Source organism: Colius striatus, chromosome 5, assembly GCF_028858725.1.
Source record: "Colius striatus isolate bColStr4 chromosome 5, bColStr4.1.hap1, whole genome shotgun sequence".
Taxonomy (NCBI): Eukaryota; Metazoa; Chordata; class Aves; order Coliiformes; family Coliidae; genus Colius; species Colius striatus.
In genome coordinates this window covers 15,585,020-15,607,600 of record NC_084763.1, presented here as the reverse complement: position 1 = coordinate 15,607,600, position 22,581 = coordinate 15,585,020, and the positions used below count along the sequence as shown (strand labels likewise).

At 43.6% G+C, this 22,581-nt stretch overlaps 2 protein-coding genes across 2 annotated transcripts in view; one reads left to right on the top strand and one right to left on the bottom strand.

Annotated features, from left to right (window-relative positions):
• Positions 1–10,421, top strand: part of STT3B (STT3 oligosaccharyltransferase complex catalytic subunit B) — a 56,284-nt gene extending 45,863 nt beyond the window's left edge. The window contains exons 10-16 of the mRNA XM_061996414.1: positions 202–413; positions 1,269–1,456; positions 1,898–2,069; positions 4,292–4,465; positions 5,539–5,652; positions 6,680–6,892; positions 8,865–10,421. Of these exons, the coding sequence (XP_061852398.1) occupies positions 202–413; positions 1,269–1,456; positions 1,898–2,069; positions 4,292–4,465; positions 5,539–5,652; positions 6,680–6,892; positions 8,865–8,945 (1,154 nt within the window). The 3' untranslated portion in view covers positions 8,946–10,421. The remainder of the gene's footprint in view (positions 1–201; positions 414–1,268; positions 1,457–1,897; positions 2,070–4,291; positions 4,466–5,538; positions 5,653–6,679; positions 6,893–8,864) is intronic.
• Positions 10,422–12,396: 1,975 nt separating this feature from the next.
• OSBPL10 (oxysterol binding protein like 10) overlaps positions 12,397–22,581 on the bottom strand; it is a 120,910-nt gene continuing 110,725 nt past the window's right edge. The window contains exons 9-12 of the mRNA XM_061997028.1: positions 19,349–19,535; positions 17,731–17,913; positions 16,077–16,230; positions 12,397–15,330 (exon numbers count right to left, since the gene is read on the bottom strand). Of these exons, the coding sequence (XP_061853012.1) occupies positions 15,286–15,330; positions 16,077–16,230; positions 17,731–17,913; positions 19,349–19,535 (569 nt within the window). The 3' untranslated portion in view covers positions 12,397–15,285. The remainder of the gene's footprint in view (positions 15,331–16,076; positions 16,231–17,730; positions 17,914–19,348; positions 19,536–22,581) is intronic.

The window sequence follows — 22,581 nt, the reverse complement described above, 5'->3', positions numbered from 1 at the left end:
TTGAGGCTTAAAAAGGATAACCGCTAATGGAACTGGATCTCTGTATATTAAAAAGCCATGAAGTGCGAGGTGCATGCTCCAGTCTTTATACACACAGATGCTCAACCCACTTGCAGAAGTAGTTTTATGGAGAGCATGTACACCTGCAGTGGGAGCAAGAGTTGTTTTGTAAATGTCACCAGCCTGTCTGTTTCCCTGCAGTTGCTCTCTATGCAATCAGCGCTGTTTACTTTGCTGGTGTGATGGTTCGGCTGATGCTCACTTTGACTCCAGTGGTCTGTATGCTCTCTGCCATTGCTTTCTCCAATGTCTTTGAGCGTTACTTGGGTGATGATATGAAGAGGGAAAATCCACCAATAGAGGACAGCAGCGATGAGGATGACAAAAGGAACCCTGGCAACCTGTATGATAAGGTGAGGGAAGGGAGCAAAAGTTGTAAGTCACAAATCGGCTTATTTTTACTATTTCTTTTTTTTCTTTTGGTCAGAATATTTTAAATGCCACTAGAGGTCTGAATCACTAGCACTTAAATTTAGAACCAGTATTGATGTTCTTCAGTAAGCTGTAACTGATGTCCTGGAAAAAAAATGGGAGTCGGTGCAGAAGGGGTTCCTTCTGGCTTGATCGGTGATGAGCCTTTCACCTCAAGGGAAGTGTGCAGCATTGCCCCAGCTTTCTATAGAAGCAACGGCAGACAGCTGTTGTCTCTCCTTAACTAGTTGTAGCAGTTCTGTGTTACTAATGCTTCCCTCTGGTATTTCCTCTAAGACATGGTGAAATTAAAGAATTAACATATTTTATGAAAAACTGTTTCTAGTCATAAGCTCACATACTCTCTTCGGTGTGAAGAAAATGCTGTTAGGTGCTAATGGCTTTTTTGTGTCTTGGGCCTTGTTCTACTGAGCCTGACAATGCAGGAGCCTTTGGTTTCCCTCTTTTTCTCACGGTGGTAAATATCTGTGCCTTTCTCTCTTCCATCCTCTACCTAAAAGGTCATCATCATACTGAGCCAAGCCAAGGAAGTCATGTGTTGACCCTTACATCATAGGTTTTTTTCTTCCAAAAGAGGCTTTCAAGGAATCATCTATTTTTTACAAGTTGCTGGGTTGTCAAAATATTCTTGTGCATACTCAATTTATGCTGCAACTTGGCCAAGCTTTATGTTACCTCACAGCATTTATTGGGTGCAGGTGATGAAGGGAAAGGTGTGGGTTCCATTGTCAGAGGTGACAAGAGTTGCCGTAACAGATACATTTGTGTTTGTTTAGGCAGGCAAAGTGAGAAAACATGTGTCTGAACAGGAAAAAACAGAAGAAGGGCTGGGTCCCAATATCAAAAACATTGTTACTATGCTGATGCTGATGTTGCTGATGATGTTTGCTGTTCACTGTACGTGGGTCACTAGCAATGCGTACTCCAGCCCCAGCGTTGTTCTTGCTTCCTATAACCATGACGGGTAAGTAAGGTCTGCAGGTCTAAAAATCACTGAAGGGCAAAAGCCTTTCTACTTGCTTTGTGTTAGCAATTTGCTTTACCTTCTTTTAACCACGTCTTCTTATGTTAAGTCATACTCTAATTTAAAACAAAAGACACATTTTCCGAAATATTTGTTGTAAATACAGAAAAAGAATCCCATCCACAGCAAATAAAGATGATGGTTAAAAAAAGAAGAGGTTTTAAGTTGATTGAGAAAACTTGTGAATATATATTTGACTGGAAATGCCTGTAGTCACATCTCCAAAAGCAGTTCAGCTTCTGGCCACTCAGTTGTTGGGAGGTTCAAGCTTATGACCCCTGGTGACTGACTAAGAAAACCCCTATTTGTGATTTATCATGATGCAGTCAATTTGTTGCTCGTATCTGTACCACTGTGAATAAAATGAAATGTGTTTCCCAGCACTCGGAACATCCTGGATGACTTCAGAGAAGCCTACTACTGGCTGAGACAGAACACAGACGAGCACGCCAGGGTGATGTCCTGGTGGGACTATGGCTATCAGATTGCAGGAATGGCCAACCGCACCACCTTGGTTGATAACAACACTTGGAACAACAGCCACATAGCCCTGGTAAGGGACACACTGTGCTGTGTTTCTGTAGAAACCACAAAATATTTCTATTGCAATTGAATATGAAATGATAAATGCCTGTTGAGCTTAAGGAAAAATTCCATAGAGTGGGAGACACAGAGGTGGGAGAGATGTGGGTTTTGCATTTAATATGCACTAAGTGTAAAGAGTTTTGGGGCTGGAAGGAATCGATTTAGCTTTTGGCGTTTCTGGTTTGTTTATTTGGGAGTTTCCAAACTTCACTTCTACTTGAGTTTCCCTTCTTTTCTTTGTGGGACGATAGACAAAATTTAATGTAACTGTTCCTCTCATGATTAGAGCTATGACAGCTTACCTGCTGACAGCTTCACCAGCATGATCTAAACAGGATTGTTTCAGTTCAGCAGTGTCTTTGCTGACTGGATTTTTGAATGGTGTGCAAAAGCCAACCACGTGAAACAACAAATTCTTGGGCATCTTGGAAATTAGAGCAAGTTTATGAATAGCAGTGGAAGTTGTGCAGATCTGATGTGATTCCATCTTCTCAAATTTGAAGACAAACATCTGTACATTTAATGTCTTCTGAAGACAAAGTTGAAGCTTTGTGCATGTGCTTGAAAGCAGGGTGCTAGCATTGCCTGTGGTTGCAGGAGCACCACCTTGGGCAGCTTACCTTCTTCACAAACCAAAGAATGCTCCATACTGTAGCTGGGTCGGAGCCCTGCTGGGTAGCGACTCAGTGGCTGTTTCTTCCTGGGTCGTGCTCCACGGGCAGAATGGGGGAATGGCCTGAGGAACAGATGAGGATAGTTTCCTGCCTTGTGTCAGTAGCTAGTATGGCAGTTGGAGCAGACTTGTAATCAGCAGCATTGAACAGATAACCCAGCTGTGCTTTGAGAATAGTCAGGGGCAGGGAACTTGCCTCAGCCAAAAGCAAGATCAGGAACTTGTGCTGTCGGTGTGAATGTCAGCCACTGAGCCTTCCCCTGTACTCTCATTAGGCACCTTTTTCTCGTGTTAGTTGTTGACCTGATGGTGTTGATGTGTTGTGATGGACATTCGACTCTGACAGCTCTGTGTGCCTGCCTCCTACAAGAGCTAGAAGTACGGATACTGTGTGTAAACCAACAGGTCCCTACAGGACAAGGTGCATTATGTGAATAGACTGTGGAAGTCATCTGTATTGCATAGGCGCAGGAACCAGCCACATTGCAGCAATTAGTAATGATGGCTTTAATAAGGAATTCTCTCCAGTGTGACTGCTGACACTGTCAGGCTCCCTTTCAGAAAGAATGCTGCATAGAGGTGGATCCAAGCAGTAAATGTGTTACAGCCAATACCCAAACTAGTGCTCTAAAGGAGGTGTGTCAGAGACGTGCCTGGATGCCTTCCTCCTGCACAGACGTGGAAATCTACCAAATAACTTCACATTGATCAGGATTAATGGCTCAGAAGCTGAGGTGCTCAGTCTTTTTGACAGATTGCAGCCTCAGCCTAGTGTGTTCTAATTACATTCATAACTGAATGTTACCAGTTTGGATGCAATAGTATTTATATTGCAGTTGCTCCATTATTATGCCTTAAGAGCTTCAATAACAAACAACATGCCAGTTACTGACCTAAGTGAATTCTTTAAGCGTGGGAAGTGATTGCTGTGAAAGAGGTTCGGGATACAGCTTGATAAAGTTTCTCAAGGCCAAAACCACATTATGTTTTTAAGTCAAGGATGTCTCTATTCTGACATTTTCTCTGCATAAATTTACCTTGAATTCAATGCTGAGGGTGCCAGCATGCTGATGAGTACAATGCACCACGGCTGCTTCGTTAGTGGAGGATGGAGCTCAAGAAAAAAAGCCCAAGAACTTGCTAACATTTCCAATAATGGATTTGCTTTGGGCTGTGGCTAAAGCTTTGAAAGTAACTTGTAATGGGGTGTTTTCTGTGACACACACGGGTTTGGCAGTATAGCCACAACTCAAATCTGTAGGGAAAATCCCGATTGCTACGTTTCGTGCTCAAAACACTAATTTTAACAGGTAGCATTCTTACAGAGGAGAAAGTATTCCAGATTGGGCTTTTGAGTTTCTGAACGTTCACAGTGGGTTTTCTGCATCTGGAATGAAAACGTGGGCTTGGGTTGACAAGTGTGTGTTCCTGGGCTTTGGTCTGCCAGGTGCTGACCTGCATGCATGTGCTGGGGAGGCAGCTCTGCAGCTACTGAAGGTATCTCTGCTGTGACACAGGTGGGAAAGGCAATGTCGTCCAACGAGTCGGCGGCGTACGAGATCATGAGGAGCCTAGATGTGGATTACGTTTTGATCATTTTTGGTGGTGTGATTGGCTACTCTGGCGATGATATTAATAAGTTCTTGTGGATGGTGAGAATAGCAGAGGGGGAACATCCCAAAGATATTCGGGTAAGTGGAAACATACACAGGAAACCTGAAGTGGCTGAATACTGCAGTGCTGGATGTTCATCTGCAGTTTTTCTGGGTTTTAAACCTTTATTTACGTTGTTGCTTTTCTGGTAGTGCTCAGTACAGTGGAGGGAAATCTCTACTACTTACAGCAATTTTATTTGAAGAACATGTTTATGGGTTGTGTCCCTAGAACAGTAGGCGTGCAGAGGCTCGTAGCCCAGATTCTTTCAATATATATGGTTTGGACAGGTCACTTACCTCAACACAGCTCTTCACTTTTTTTGCATTATACTACAGGCAGGGTATCTTTTATAGCTCTTTTGTGTGTGTGTGTGTTACTGTGCACCATCCTGCTTTCCTAAACAACTACAACTTCTACTGAATCTTATTCCTACTTATTTAAAGTAGGAGTGTTCAGACTGTTTAAATAGTTGGCATTACAAATGTCTCCAAACTCTGTAACAGTAGGAGACAAGTTAAAGTGTTAATATTGACTTATGTAGAGCTTAAGTTATTCAAACATCTCAGAGATTGCAGAAGTCTGTAGAAATATTTTCTTAAGCTTTACAAAAACTTTTAGATAGTGAGCCCAGGCTTAAGGGAGTAGCCCATGTGCAGAGGTTCATCTTGTACCGGAGATGAAAATGGCAGCAGCTTTTTCTTCCAACTCTGTGCACATACGAAGTTTATGGTGACATTGCAGACCTCACGTATTAACAGTAAAGTACTTTTCCTTTTGATAGATGCCCAATTAACTTGTGCATTTTGAGATCACTTTTCTGATTACTGCTTACTGTGTAGTGACAAAACCTGAATCAGCCCAATAATAGAGACTTGAGAAGGCTGCTTCATTGGGGTCTGGGTTACAAGCTGGTAGTTTGTAACTCTTTTAACTTTCATGAGCACCATCATTTTCTGTTTTAAGACAACTTGCCTAAATCAGCTTTTAAACTCTAAACGTCTGTTTAGACTCTTTATGAAGCTCTTTTAGGGAGGAGGGAATGAAAAATGGCCTTCAGTTAGAGGTTTAGTTTTATATTGACTCTTTGTATCTTCTTTTCTTTTTAAAGGAAAGTGATTACTTTACCCCTCAGGGAGAATTCCGGGTAGACAAGGCAGGTTCTCCAACATTGCTGAACTGCCTCATGTATAAAATGTCCTATTACAGATTTGGAGAGATGCAGGTTAGTGCTACAACTTCTACTCAATCTTACTTGAAATGTGAGAAAACAAATGTTGTTTTGATGTATTTTCCATCTTTTAGATTGAATGTTGCCTGTAGTAGCAGAATTTGGAGGTAAGAGTCAGCTTTACAAATTAAAACTCACCTAGGCATGATCTACTGTATAAAACCTTTAGGAAAGAAGCATTCCTGCTGCTAACCTACAGTGGTCCTTTGCTTGTTGCTGTCCTTCACATGGCCCCAGACCAGCACTTTTATTCCACTGTACAGTGGGCTTGCTAAAACATTAACTGTTACCTTGTGGAGAGCTTGAGAGTTGTTTTTTTTTGTAATGGCAGCACAGAAGTGGAACATTAATGGGCTATTTAATATCTGTCAGAAACTACCTGATTTCTTTCCAAGTCACATCAGTGTATTCCACAACACTACACTTGCATAATAAGGGCATAATTCTCAGTGAGAGTTGCCATTCCCCTGTGGGATCAGCAAGCATATGGGTAGAGCTATATCTGCTTTGTTTGCCTTTTTCTTTCCTGTTCTCCCCCTCACCCCTGCCCCAGGCCCTTTGTTCTGATGTGGTGGCACGGGGGACCCTTTATTCAGAAAAAATGGAGGCCAGTGGATCTTATTTGTAACAGAGAGGGGTCAAACTTGACTGATAAACACAAACTATGTCTGACTTGTTTGGAAATCCACAGAAGTGCAAATTATTACACTACAGGAGAGAGCAGGAAGGAGCAGCTGTGCTAAATAGCAACCACAGGCTGCTGCACCTTGGTCACTTGAGTAGTTTTGCCTCTGAATGCAGACTTGGTGTTTCTGTTAAGACATTAAGCACCGTCTCCAGCAACAGCTGTAGGAGCGAAGATGAATTTGTCTCTTCCTCACCTATAAAAAGGAACCGAGAGTTTGTTGTGGGGAGCAGCAGCCAACGCTGACAAGACCAGCTGAAAGCCTTGCCTCGTGCTGTCAGGTGCTGGGTGCTTTGGGTTGGGTCTGGAACTAACGTGCAACTCCAATTTTTACAGCTGGATTTTCGGACACCCCCAGGATTCGATCGCACGCGCAATGCCGAGATAGGCAACAAAGACATTAAATTTAAACACCTGGAGGAAGCCTTTACCTCAGAGCACTGGCTTGTTAGAATATACAAGGTGAAACAACTAGACAACAGAGAGACATTGGATCATAAACCTAGAGTAACCAACATTGTACCGAAACAGAAGTATTTGTCAAAGAAGGTGGGTTCCCAGTGAAGTGACTGAAAGGGGTGGTTTATTTTTAACAGCAAATCCCGTAGCTGGTGAATTAATTATGTATTTCCACTAGCCAGAATGTTATGGATACTGTTCATGTTAGTGTCCAATATCAGACCTGCCTGCTGGTAATTGTTAATTTACTGTCTGCTTAACTTACAAGCATGTGAAGACACAAGGCTAGATTTTTATTTTCTTTTAGGCAGAATGCTAACTGGAAATAGAGTGTGTCACTGGCTGTTACAACTCTTAAGTCTTCATGTAACTGGAAGTATAATCTCTGAAGTACATCAGTTCATGTTTCAGTAACTATGGCTCACTAAGTAAATAATGTGGAAGTTGCTTTCTGACTTTGTTTGAAAGTAGTGATGCCTAGAAGTTCAAAAATGGCAATTTTGTATGAAATAAATTAAATCTGAAACTTTTGTTGACGGAACTTTAGTGTCTGGCTGCTTACTGTTTGAAGTCATCTTCAAGGTTGTAAAAGTGTTAGCTGTGGTGTGCTACTGCAGCCTGTTCAGAAAGATGTGTTACCAGGGCAGTTGGGAGACCCTTAGCAGCCCTCTCCTTCCCAACATCTTTGTTCTATAGATCCAACTATGTGTTGCAAAAGGAACTGCAGAATCTTGTCAGGAACAAAAACATAAGGAATTAAGTGGGTACAGGCAGTAAACTTGTACCGTGTCCAGGAAGTACAAGTGGAGAATGTTAGAGGGTAAAAGCTGCTTGGTTTTGTGATTTGATAGAGATTCGTAAAATAAGGTGTTGAGGCATTGCCACTGAAGCTAGGGGCTTACCTTGAACGGAAACAGGAGCTTTACTGTGCCAGTCATAGGCTGGCAGGGTGACTTCTGATCTTCAGTGACAAGGAAGGCTGGATGTACTGACGAGAGATGCGCTGACCCCACCTAAGCTGTGGAGGTGGTGGTTCTCTGCCTAAAGACAGGATGAAGGTGCACACAGATTCTGATCTGTCACCGACTCTTGCAGTACTAACAGGCTCTACTTCCCATTCAGAAATGGGAGAACCAGCAAAGAGCCATGGGGTAAATGTCTGAACAACGATTTCTTAACTGCCTTCTGAGGGCTCCTTTGCAGCCACAGGCTTGCAGCAGCTGCTTCCTTTCTGGAAATTCAGTCTGTCTCCTATCTGGTGTGTCAGGAATGACATTGCTCAATCTCAGAGATAGAGCATGGGGGAGTATTACATATTAGTTTGTATCTATCTCACTTTATAATACTATTAAAGTTATCCTGGAGGCTGCTGGTGAGCACAGCTAAGTGTGGGAGCTGCCTCCTGTCCCATTTGTTGTGGCAGACTCCTTGAATGTCTCAGGGACACAAACTGCCCGGATTCATACAACTCAGAAGTTATTGATCCACAGCATCTCCCCCCATTACCGCCTTCTAAAAAAATACCTAAAAGATGCTGATAGACACCGGAGCAGAAAGCACCAAGCAGCCTCCTGCCCAACAGCACAGGCTAAAGACTAAAATGTCACTAGGCAGTTTTTCTCCTATTTTTGTAAAATGCTGTTTTGAGCAAATATTTCTACCTCTCATCTCACTAACTTGTAATGGAATCAAGTAGTACAAAAAACACAAGAAGGTATTTCCTAACAAAACTAACACTCTACATGGTGTCTGCTCGTTGGGTGCATGAGAGATATGTCATGTTAGTTAATTACTAAATCTGCCTCAGCGCCAGCTTTGGAAACAGTTCCACAGCTCGGGTAGGTGGGGATCGCAAAAGCACATCTAGGGCAAAAGCAACTGTAGCTGGGCATGAAGTAACAGTCCCAGCATCAGAAAGAATACCTGGATGCTGCCTACTTGGGTGTTTACCCTTTAAGCACTGTAAAATCAACCTAAAGCTGAGGCATTGAAATGCACATCATTAAACCGCGGTCAAGACTAAGTAATTCACTAATACATGTTATTCTGTTTTTCTTTTTAGACCTCCAAAAGGAAGCGTGGCTACATTAAGAATAAACTAATATTAAAGAAAGGCAAGAGACCCAACAGGAAGACAGTTTAAATACACTGCTCTGATTGCTAATACGAAGCAGTTGTCCTTGAGATAACCAGTCTTTGCCTTTAGCTCAAGTCATGTTTCACAGCAACATGAGGGTACAGAACCATCATTGGTCCAGATTATTGTACAAAATTTTCAGGCAATGTCTGATTAAAAATATTGGCTTATTGAGAACAGCTGTTTTAGATTTGTAATGTGAAGCAAGACAGAGCTGCTATCCAAGTCTAGCAGCATTTTTTTTATTGGTACATATTATCCTTCAAATCTGTTGAGAATTTGGACTGACTGCACCAAAGAACCCTGTAATTTGGTCCTTGGCACATGCATACTTGTCAATCTTTTTTGGAAAGCACTGTTCGGCTGAATAGCAGCAGGATGTAAACCGGAATGGTGAAAGCTAAAAATGACTTCTACAATTCAGAGGAAGCAGAGCTCGCTGAAATTAACCTTTCCGAGGCAGTTACTGCCACCGCCGTTTTCCCGTGGTTTCTTTCAGTGTCCTTCGGAGCGGACGGGGCCGCGGGCCGGGGCGGGGGAGAGGCAGAAGCTGCTTTTGTTGAACGGGGGATCGCAGCGGCGCGGCGTCCCGCTGTCAGCCCCGAGGCAGGCGCGATCCAAGGGCTAAAGCTGTACCTCCTGCGCCATCCCAAACGGCAGCACTGAATGCTGTAGTCACACGCAGCTGAGCGCCGGCCGCGCCTGCTGCTTGGGGACAGAAATTAAACTGCTTTAGGTAAATGTTTACAGCGGTAAAATAAGTACAGCCCATTTAATAGGGAGGGGGGGAAAAAGGTTGACAGGTATACAGAACCCCTTTTTCTGTGGCTAATGGAGGCAGAGGATTTGCAGACCTCTTCCCCCCCTCACTGCCTTTCTTGTGAGGGTAAAAGTTTTCTCTGCGTTTTTATTTAGAGAGCTTAAATCAACTGAAGAAATTCCTGCTCTAGTGCTATTTGCTTTGTCTGTCTTTTATACTGTTTTTTTTTTAAAGGAAAAAGTGGTGAAAACTGTCAAGATTTAAGTGCACTAAACTATAAATGGAGACTGAACGTGTTCAACTTTCCAGCTCTAGGAAAACTTTATACAGACTTGAACATTTTCCTTAATTACAAGGAAAGGGTTTTGCAGTTTGTTTTCCTGCCACAGGTTGTAACTTTTTATAGAAACAAAACTTGCATCGACAGTTTGATGTAAAATGCAGAATAGTATGTACCTTTGATGAAGAAAATGTAAATTTACAGTGTTCTGTGAGGATGTTACTGCTGACTTTCTTTCCCAAGGTGTAGAATATTTTTTTGATTTCCAAACTCATTTTTGACTCCAATACTACAGCTGCAACATTTTCACAAAGGTAATTTCAATCTGGATTTCTGGGCCCCTGTCCTTTGGAGATTTCATTTTGTTTTGTTGCTTTAAAGCTCAATGCAGACCACTCATTGACTGTAGGGGAAAATAAAGTTAATTCAAGTTTTGTGTTAAGGGTGTTGTGTCAGTTTTGTGGTGATGAAGTCCAGAACACATTGCTCGCAAGTCCTCGTGATCAGTCATTCCAACTCCACCTTCCAAAGCCTCGAGCTGCGGCCGTGCAGCCACAGCGGCTCCTCCACATGCTGACATGGATGAAGCCAAAGGCAGTGCCGCTGCTGCACTGTGGTACCATCAGGGCACAGCAGCCAGCCTCCCCTGGCAGCAGGAGCAGCTCGGGCTGGGACAGTTGCTTACCAACAAGCAGAAGTGGCAATGGCTTGGCCGCATCTCGCTGCTCCCAAGGGAATCTGCACCCTGCCCCCTCACCACAGGTAAGTAATTTGCCATCTAACTTGGAAGAGCATGTGAAAGACAGCAGAGCTGATGGCTGCTGATCAGGCTGGGCTGGGCCAGTAACTCTTGTTTTTTAAAAAAATGAAATAAAGGGTTGCCCTGCCAGCTGGAGGGATCCTTACAGTTCTGGCCAGTTGTTTTCCATCTTCGCTGACAGTGGTCTTTTCAGCAGAGGAGCAGGAAGTGAATCCTGGAAACCTCTATAGCATTTTTTAAAGCTACAGGAAAGAGAAAGTAACTACAGGAATCTGCGGCTAAAGGTGACTGGTGCTTACCTGTGTGAAAGATCTAACCTGACTTCCAGGCTTCTGCCAGTGTTCTGCATTTGAATGAAATGAACGTTGAAGTCATTAAAGCAGCCACTTGGGGGGGAAAAAAAAGTCACAAGAAAAAAAGAAGTGGCAAAGTTGAAGGGGCAGGCCTCACCTCACCTGCCCTGGGTCCTATGGAACCTAAATGCCAGGCAAGGTACCTCCTTTGCCACCTCCATCCCAGAATTACTCAGCTCAACTCACTCCTACCTCTTCTGAGAGCTGAACCACACTTGTACCAGCAAAGAATACTCATTTCTTGCTTTATTATCAAATGTACCTTCCATACGTGTTTCTTTCCTTAGCTACAGCCATTTGGTGGTTCTGCTAAGTTAAATTGTGAAGATTTTTTGAAGTGTAACTAACTGCCACAAAACAGTAAAATTCAAGTGAAAAAAATGCTTAAGCCAGGCTGTGGGCTTTGGTCACTAAGGAACTACCAGCAAGTGTCCAGGAGCCAGTGTTGTCCAAGTTGTGTACCACTGACCTGTGACTGCTGAGTGCAGGGAGGGCAGAGGGCACTGCTGGTGTGATCGCAGGAGCACCAGTGACTGGTAGAAGTCACTCCATAGAGCAAGGGCAGAAAAGGCCTTGCTGAAGTATCTTGATAGATGTACTCAAACAAACCCATTTTGTCTCTGCCCTCTCTACATACCCATCCCATGAGGAGGAGAGACTGCCAGTCATCATGTTTGGCTATGAGAAAACTCAGTGGCATCTCTAAACCCAAGTACAAACTGCTCCAAGACACGGCCTTGAAGCAACACCAGGAACACGCCTGGGCAGCAGCTCTGGGCCTGGCTGCAGCTGTGGGGCTGTTCTGGCAAAGCAAGGACCGGCACAGTGCATGAAGGTTTCAGGTAGACCCCAACTGAAGGATCTAACACTTTAAAAGGGTTGACCAGGGCACATAAAACCTCTAAGCACACCTTTCTTCCCCATACGAGCATGCACTGCTGCAATAAGATTTGTATTTTAAGAGGTACCTAATCAAGAATCTCTATTAATGTCAAAGGTTAAATGAAATGTGATTTCCAGAAACGAGAAAACCATAACCTATTTCCTTCTGCTTCCTCACAACAAGGCCTGTGCTCCCAAGCCTCTCCTACAGCTGTGAGGCCGCTTGGCCCTGGCTTCTCTCTGCCATGCCATCCAATTTAAACAAAAAACTCACCTGGACAGCGTGTGGCAGCAGAAAGAGGGCAGGAAAACCCCACTACAGCCCAGGCCTTCAGCTGATGTGTCCCTCCAAACAGCTCCTGGGCAGCGAGTACCCGCTACCAGGGCTCTGGTGGACAGAGAAAGGGCATCCCACTACTAAATGAAACAAATCTTTTTATTCATGAGCATTGTCATGTTAAAGTCACAAATTATGAAAGGATGGCAAATCAGAAGAGTCCGCCAGAGCATCTTTTAAATGATAAAGGTATAAATTTTCCTTGTGAACATTTCCAATTTAAGAAAGAAAAAGGTTGCATAGGCTTTCTACAGGTGTGCACAAAACCAATTTGAAGTACATGGAGGTTTTTACATTACAATGCAGAGTGTACATTGGCTACCTGAAAAGGAAAATATTTACTTGCAAGTCCAAGACAGCTATTAGAACAACCTACAGAATAAGGCTTAGGAATATGTACTTTCAGTCCTGTAAAATATACCAAACACATAACTACCAGAAAAATAAACTGACACTTGTGGATCTTGTCCTGGAATCTCTCGCTGATGGGATGGTTGCAGAAAGGACTGTTTTTACGTTTGCCTCTCCCCAGTCACTTTAGAAAAGAAACAGCAGTGATGGCATCAGGGGATTCTTCACAGCATCAGAACAAACCAAACCACTGACTGGGGCACAAGTGGAATGTTCTCGGCATGCAGAAACAACCAACCATGCAGACAGAAAAAGTCTTCAGTCAATTACAAGCATAAAATTGTTCAAATTTCTCCTTAAAAGAATGGCTACGGCATCTTTGTAGCCTCGACGGTCACAGCGACAAAGCTGAAAGAGGTCTACTCTTCCAGGAGCACAGGCCTGCACTCAGGGCAGGGAGAGGTTTGCAATGGCTATTTCTAGTGAGTGTGTGGCTTGTTCTTTGGTGTGTGATAGTCAAAGTAGTGAGGGAACATTCCACATATCTCATTCTGCATTTCTAACTGTCTGTGACGATATTACAAACTGTATCAATACTTCTAGTTACCTCTAGACTAACCTCTAAGTGGATCCATCATCCAGTTAATTCTTGCAGGTGATAAAGTACATGTTTTCCTGGTGACACTTGGTGGTGGGAGTTAGTGATTACTGTGACAGCATCATTTTGGTTTTCTTACAGAAATACATCGACTGTTCCTAAAAATAAGAGTATTTTTTTTTCCCTTAAAAAAAAAAAGTCTCAAGTTACAAACCCAAGCGAAGCTGGTTTTTAAAATAGGATTTAAATAATTTATAACATGAATCTAATGTGCAAATTAAAAAGGATATACAAGCAGACAGAACAGCACTTAGGAGGAAAAGGGAGCCACACCTTCATTGAATAGGGATCTGAAGTTCAAATGTAAAGATCTGTGAAATGTTCTATCCAAGTGAACAACTGCTGGCACGTTTCCTTGCGCACACACCTCCACTTTGCCTTTTTCAGCTGCTCAAGGAATTTTTAACATCTAATAAAAAAAACACCCCAAAAAACGCAGGACACACAAGGACAGATGTAAGCAGTGCTGTGACCTAAATATATGTGTGTAATGCCTATAAAGCCTACGTTGCTGCATCAAGCAAGCTGACAAAAGGCACAAAATGAAGGAGTGCTCCAGCACGACGGGCATCCATCCTACTGTGTCAGAAATGCTGTGGCTTCGGACGGGGCCCTGAGCAGAAGTCGGCACATTTCACGTTTGCCTTTTGTTGCCACTTCTCTCAAAAACATCTTTGTTTTCCACAGGTACAAACTAAAAAGCAACAAAGCCTTAATGCACTTTGAGAATCCACTTTCTCAGTGTCACAGTGCTTTCCTCACAAAGCAAGACCAAGCTACAGGATCATTTACTTTACAAAACAAATTATACCCCGATTTGTTTTTTTCATCAATAAAGTTATTGGCTCAGGGTAATAATTTACTGAATTGTTACTTTTACATCAGAAAATCACTTATCTGAAAAGGCTGGTTAGATCATCTCTATTTGTCAAAATATTTAATCCAGAAGCAATTAACTGGGGCAAAAGGGAAAGAAACCAAAACACCAGAGTGAAGGGCTGTGAGGGGGCGAGCGCAGGGCAGAGACCCGCCTCCGGGCCTGGCAGCGGGGCCTGATGGTGGCTGCCCTTCGCAGGCCTCTCCTGCACAAGGGCACAAAGCAGAGGCCAGAGCGAGCTGGCAGGGCACAGCTACAGCTGCCAGCAGGGATTCTCAGCAACGTGGAACCCAAAAGCACAGGAGTGGCAGCAGGCAGAGAACATGACACAGCAAGATCAAAATGCCCCCAAGCTTGCAGCCGCCTCGATGGTGAGCTGGGAGCTATTAAACCGCTGGGAGTACAAGCAAACAAAACAGTGAGGACACTGGGGGTTGGCGCAAACAACGTTCTTGAGAAGGTATTGCTACTTGTAAGATGGCAGACACTCCCCGCTGCTGCGTGAGAGGAAGCACACTCTCACATCGGCCCCCGAAGAGCGAGCGAGGAGTGCGCTCAGTGTAGCATTCCTACGTCCAAGCGCGTGGCTGCTCGGACACAACGGCTGCCTTAACTGACACGTCACATTTTTAAGTGTAAAACGTTTTTGGCAAAAGTGAAAAATAGAAAAACCTTAACCAGTACTAATAAAAAAGTATCTTCTCAAATACTAGCATAGGGCCTGATCCTGCAAGCACTCAACTCGGGGAACCCCAGCTGAGTCCAGCCCGAGTTCTATGCCCTAACACTTAAAGGACAAGGTCTTTAAATCGCTGTTGGTGTTTATACTTGTTTACATGTAGTGTAAATAACACACACACAGAGACACGCTGTGTGTACAGACGTGTGAATATATGGGCCTGTGTGTTTGAGTATCTGTACACACAAAATGGCTCCTGAATAAAGTTGAGCTTGCAGTTATTTGGAGACGCATCGTTTGCAGTACACAGCTTCCCACTTGCATCTTCTATACAATGACATCTTCATGTTACATACTTTATCATTCTAATGCTTTTAAGGTAGAGTAATGAGGCAACTGCTCTGTCTCATCAATGGGTCTTCCAGAGAGGATTCAAGTACAGCCAACCGTCGCCCTGCAAGGAAATTAGGGAAGAGTCTGCAAACAGGGTTTATACATGCTGGATCTGTGTACATCCACACAAAAGCTGAAATACTACTAAAAAACACAAGAAACCATTCGTGTCATCTGAAAATTCTGTGCTTAATGAAGTTACAGGTAATCTTGATGGGAGGGGAAAAATTGCAAGGAGGAAGAAAAGCAATGGGAAGATGCAACAGATGCGCTGCTGGTTTAAATAGCTGCACACAGGCTAAGGTAACACAGTCACGTCATAATCCCCTCAGTCTTGTTTCTCTTCCTCTAAGAAAGGGCAAAGATAAACTTAGTAAAATCTATTTCATTTCAAGCAGATAAAACTCAAGGCTGTGTTTAAGACGTCATGTCTATGCTTATACTGGAGAGATATCCCTAGATAGTCTTCAGCATGCTGAGATCAAGATAAGCAGGTGTGAGTACACAGCATTTGCAAATTAAGCTGGGGATTTCAAGGTAAAAAACCTTGCTTAAAGTGCCTAACATTAGGTACCAAAATCTCAGATTAAAATAAATCTAACTGAAGGAAAGTGGACAAGTTTACTACATGGACGTGGAATTCACTCTTCTTGAAGAGCCAGACTGTCAAAAACAGAATTTAAGCCAATCAGGGGTATGTAACACCACTAGCCCCTGGTAGGACCCACAGACAAGATCAATTGTACCATCCTCCTCCTGGATGCAGACAAGTACTACAGGCTCTTTAAAGAAAGACAACGGAAGTACCTCTTTGGCAAAGTATTTTGGTTTCCAGGGAGTTGTAAGAGCCGCACGTTGCCTCTCCTCTGCCCGCTGTCTCTCCTCAAGGCAGTGCTTGTGCTCCGTGGCTGCATCGATGTTGCCCTCCTTCAGAGCACTGGTGACATGCTGCCAGAGGCGCCTGTGCAGTGGGGAGGGAGCACAAGGGAGGGGTGAGCACCCTCCCTTCCTCCCTCCATGGCCAGAGGAGCCCTGCTGCCTGTTCTGCCAGTCCCACAGCCTGGGAACCGTCACTCTCCTGTGATAGTCACCAGATCTGGGGAAAGAGATCTGCCCAGCTCCCAGTACTTTGCCCCTCAAGTTAACTTTCTCAATAGCTTTTGTTCCTGACTTTTCTCAACTTGAGCCTCCCTCTCAAAGCAGATGGATTGGGTTTTATCATTCCCTGTTCACATTCTTCACTGACAATCCCCCCCACCCCTGCCCCCAACAACAGCTGTTTATTCTGCCTTCACTTGCAGTTAAAAGCTCTGAATTCTAAGGAACCGAACACCAGGAGTACATTAAAGTGGGACCCTGACTGATCCCACCAGGTATCTCAGAGGAACCGATGCACTGATTTTAGGGAGCCCTGCTAGGTCTGTGCTCTATATTCCCAGTTAACAATAACTATGGCTATACAAGCAAACCTGTTTTCACATGAACAAACCCATGCTGAGATGCAATGTCTTCTCACACTGTATCGGCCTCACAGAAACTCTGCCCAGAAAAATACTGAGAAGAAACCGACTGCAGCTTTCACAGATTTACAGGAGTGTTTAAATGAGTTTCTGTTTCCAATCTGATAAACAGCATATCCTGCAGAAACACTGGATAGCTGTAATTTGCTTACTACTATAAAAAAGGCAATAAATATACTGCAGAGATACAGGTTTCCTTATTTAGTCCAACCTTTCTGGAGAACTTCAAGGGAAAAATGAGTTTGTGATAAGCAAGCGTATCTAGAGAAGTAGGAACTGGCATCTGACCCAGTACAATGACTCAAGACACACCTTTGTATAACAAAGAGAACATATTTGCAGGTAATAAAATGAAGCTGAACTCATGTTTGAAATCCTCCAATGAAATGTTCCCGAATTCAATACAAATATTGATTTTTCTGAAGATAAGCACCAATGGTTATTGAGGGCAAATAACAGGGGTTTTGTCTAATGAACTGAGAGCTAGGCCTGTGATGTGAGTGCTGAGAGCCTCCAAACCATGTGTGTGTATTTATATCTCAGACTGCATCACATTTAGCATATTTTTATACATATATATATATTCTAAAATACATCAATCATGACACTCCAGTGTAAAGTATAAGATGCAACGTTACTGGCAACAAACTGCCTGATGTGACCACCATGTCACCAGGTGAAAGCACCACATGACCACCCCCCAAATGCTCAGTAAAATGCACACGAGCATCTTCCCCCTCTCTGAAACCGACATGTGTGTCACTAGAAGGTAGCTGAGGTTCCAAAGGAGGCACAGGCCGCTCCAGCTCTGGGTGCAGGGCTGACTGTGCCACCAGGGGAGGGGTGGCTGAGTGCTGCACCGCTGGCAGTTGCTGTGTGTCTGCAGGGCCTGTTCCCAGGTGAGGTTCCAGGGCAGAACAGTGCCAGGCCTGTGTCCTTACCTTGACTCCAGCGGCCCTTGCTTCGCCACCGGCCTGATCTTTTTCCTGATGACGGGCAGCTTGTTAGTGTCAATCACTTTGGTCTCTCCGTTGCTGTACGTAAATTCCAGCGTACCGTTCCATTCTCCCTGTGCCTTGCAAACGATGGTGTTAGTGGGATTGTGTTTCACTTCAGCTGTAACCCTGATTCAAGAGGGAAGAAAAAAAGGCCACAGAAATAACTGGTACCATTTATTAGCAGCATACGAAAGCACTGCCAAGGCTAAGGCTACAAAGCAGCTTTCTACATCTACAAAGTCATTTTTTCAAGCAAAGTAGTGATACTGTTTCCCAAAAAGAAAGATTCAACCCAAGGAAGCTCTGCCAAAACAGCAATAGCTTTTGTATGACGTTCTCCCAAAGTATAGCAGTACTCCAACTTAAAACTCTGGTACTTGGCTCTATCCTAGAAATGTTTACCTCATCAGTCTGAATAACAACTCCTGAAATCCACACAACATGTTCAGTACACACGTTGTCTTCACACCTGAGCATAAGGCTGCTGGATACCCATGTCAAAGACTTCAGGTACCTTTATTTTCTTCTTTAAGTCTACAAGTTTACTGTTCAGTGGCTGATAAGCAAGGACTGAAGCTACCTCACTGATCCAAGACTTGGTCTTAGAGTGAGCAAAACAGGTAGGAGTGAAAACCAAAATGCAGGGACAAGTTTAGGGGAGGGAGGGAGGTGTCTCTCTGAACATGCTTCAGCGAGCAACATAAGTAAACTGTAAACTCAATCAAGTTTTTAAATTATTAAACTAATTCAGCACAACTTTCCCCAACTTTCACTCACTCTGATGGCACCTATTACTAATGTACAACTTTTGGAAACTCTGCTGTGAAAACATCCTCTGCTGATATTTGCCTGAATGCAGAGTTGAAATGGTTGGCATCCACATGGAAGAATAATTAGACGACTTGACATAAAATAGAGGTAGCCACTGGCTTTTGCACAGCCGTCTCATGGACATTGCTACAGTCTGCAGCAGAACAAGGATGGGTTCTGTGTACCTTAATGACTGGGTCATCAACCTGAGCATGGAAGTAAGACAAGAATCTATCTTGCACAGTGCCTCTTCACACCCTTAATAAATAGGAACCAAAGACACCAAAGTATATTCGTGCTCTGGAATTTCAGTGCAGAAGTGGGAGTCCCCAAGAAGGCGCTACAGCATCGGGCAGAGATGCTTTCACCTCTCTCCCTAGAGCCCCATCTGCAACACCAGCTCATCTACAAGGCTCACACAGAGGCAGCAGCTGGTGTAGCAGAAATACTGCCTTTTCAACATATATTTTTCTCATCCTGCACTTACAGCAATTTTTACAAGCAACGAAGCCTGGAAGAATACATTTCCTTGAGTTTAATGAGAGAAATACATCCAATTCAGTTAAACGATATAAAATGAGTAACTACAATAAACTGCTCTAAAGCTCTAAGTCATCTCAGGCACTAAAAGGAAAAGAAATTCAAGTATCTGTCTATAAAATACTCCCAACAGAAGAACCAAAAAGGCTCAAGAGTCTTTCCATTGAAATCCAGTGGCAGATCAACCGGAACAAGACAGTAATTGCTGTACCTGTGGACCTTCCCTCCGTAGAAGGGCTTGGTGTGGAACGTGACAGTGGCAGAGTATCCTGTCCTGGCACAACTGATGTTGACTTTCCCTCCAAGCTCCACCCATGGGATGGTAAGTATTGAGCGAGCATAGGCACTAGGCAGGGTAAAAACATACTCTTCTTCGTGTTCCATCAAGTAAAGAACACCTACACAGGAAGAAGGTGGAAAGTGAGATTACAGATGTTCACTGACAAGATCTGACAGTCACTGACCAATTACTGTCCTCCGAACATTCTTCCACAAAGAGCCAACTTGCAACTCACCTTGAAGGAGGCTACTGTCTGCTAATTAAAATAGTGTGCCCTGTGGAACAAATTTATTCAAACAAATGTTCTCCAAAGCACAGTTTGAATGTGTACCCTGGGGTCCCTCACGGCACCAAACAGCCTATCAGAAAACCTGACTGGATTACTTATTTTGTGTTACTGACAAGCAATAAACTCTTAAAGCTGGATAAAATAATAACATCTGCTTGCAAACACTGAACGTGCAAATGCTCACCCAGTATCATACCACAATCGCTCTCCAGAGAATGTAATGGCACGGCCAAAGGACTCTTTGGTTCTCCATTCAATCAGACATGACCAGGTCCTCTCCACCCGTTTCTTACTGATGTATTTGCTGGTGGGAGTGAAAGGCCATCTTTAGGTCTGCCTGGGTACAACCAGGCAGTATTGACTTAAGGAAGTCGTTTCCTCTAAGTCGGCTCCCTCATTTCCAAATGCCTGGTTTCCCACACAGCCTTTGCAAGTCTTGCATATGAGGGGCCACCATGGCCACGGCTCTGTGACCACCAACACCAATGTCTCTACCACACAGAGAAAATACTGGCAATTCTATTGCATTCTGTAAAGGTTTCTTCAATCTCAGTGTTACAGAGTTGTAACTAGAAACAATAACATGCAGCAGCAGTAATTTTTCAAGATTATTTGAAACGACAAAGAAAAATGTGTATCTGCTCTGATCTTAGCTTCCCCTGGGGTTAAGGATACACATAGCTCCAGTGAGGTCTTCAAGATGACAAAGAACAGGACATAAGACCAGGTAAAGAGCACTTTACGCCTTACACATGGAATTAGATCATGCCAAACATCCGTACTATATTTCTGATTAGAGTTTTACACTCTTCTGTGTGCCACCTAATAACTACCTAAAGGCAAACGTTACAGCTTCAAAACTATGTTTCACAACAGGGACTGAAAATAGCCCAACACAGCAAGCACTTAGAACCTAGAAATACTTGGGAAAAACAAACAAAAGATCTCTCAAAAAATCAGGAAAATGATCTTGACATGGTAATAGGATCTGTTTAGAAACAAGATGAGCATGAGTCAATTTGCCTTCAGCCTGGGGCAGAGGGGAAGAACACATTGGTAGTCATATTAATTAGCTTGTCTGCCTGTTTAAGGGAATAATGACACTAACTTTGCAAAGTGATCTGACATGCAGCAATTGAAAAGCACTAAATAGGAGCTAGGCATTACTACTGCAACAGAAAAACACGTTCTTCATGCTCTATGAAAACACAAAAACATTCAAAACTTAAAAGCACAGAGCTCTAACAGAATCATCATCTTAATCACTGTCTCCAGTTAATAGACCTAAACACAGGCACAGGAAGCTCTGCGATTTATCACTTCTACCTTCTGAGTATGTTCCACAGGAAAACCTATGGTTCAAACTGGAATAGTTTTATCGCTCCCTACAGCTACCTGAAGGGGAGTTGTGCTGAGGTGGGGGTCAATCTCTGCTCTGCAGTAATGAATTTCCATGAGGAAATGGGTTTAAGTTGTGCCAGGGGAGATTTAGATTGGACATCAGGAAGAACTTTTTCACTGAGAGGGTTGTTAAGCTTTGGAACAGGCTGCCCAGGGAGGTGGTGGAGTCACCATCCCTGGAGATATTCAAAACATGCATAGATGAGGTGCTGAGGGATATGGTTTAGTTTAGTGGTGAGCTTGGCAGTGTAAGGTTAGCGGTTGGGCTCGATGATCTTAAAGGTCTTTTCCAACCATTACGATTCTACGATTCTATGCTTTCTACACAGTTGTGCTCAGGGCTTCTGCCACCTCAGCCTGCCAGCAACAACACAGCCAGCACTTCTGCTCCAACAGTTTTCATACAAATGAGCTGGAGAATGTAAAAGCACAAACACAGAAAGGCAATGTCTTAGAAGGACCTTTAATTGTTTTGCCTCTGCAAGTCACAAGCTGCTGGTGTCCTGTGCTGAACTCTGAACACGGAAGGAAGAGCCAGGACACAGCTGGAACGCACATTCCCTTTGGCTCGGGCTCTCTCAGCATCACACCAGCGGGCAAAGCCAAGCTAAGGGCATGGCAGGAAGGCTGAACTGCCAGACTGCCCCAGGACACCCAGCCAGGAAGAACTTCTCAACCAGACAACTCTGCTTACCAAACTCTTTAAATGGATGTTATAACAACATTAAACTAATAAAGAGCAATTAAGAAGCCTTTTAATTAGATGATGATGTTCAAAAGGATCAAAGAAAGCTAATGGGTACTGATCAAACACAGAATGAAAATCTGACAGTCTACGGTTGAGCACTGTAGATTCAAGTCTGTCAGCTTTCTTTTCTCTTTTCTTCTCCACCCTCTTCATTACTGCCATGGGCAGCAGACATGTAGCAGCAACCAGCTGCAGGAATCAGCTTGTGATGCTACCCATGAGCTCATGCTTCCCCAGTCTTAACAGCCCAAGCACAGACTCAACCCTCACACAGCACACCCGAAAGCATCAGCTTCCAATATAACAGCTTTGAGGGTTTTGTTGCTGTGATGTTTTGGGTTTTTTTCTAAAGACAAAAGGTCTAACAGCAGTAGAGTGGGCAGGTGTGGTGCTCCCTACTGGGGAAAGCCTCATTGTATTTATGAGCCACACCTTCACGTGAGCTTCTGCAGAGCCTCCTACTTTCCTACAGCCCATCCATCCTCTGACCATCACTGCACATCCCCACGTGAGAGGAAACTGCCCTGGCAAACGCCATCTCCTCTGGTTAGTAAAGGTTTGCTCTTGTCTCTCTGATGGGATCGATGGCTTTTTTCCACCATACTCAAGTGAGAGTGAGGCAGAGCTCTAATGAATGCTGCCAAGCACACAGAAAAGTGAACAGCAAATAACAGCAGTGACCTTCAATGTAAATATTTAACCACCACAGCAGGACAGATATTAAAA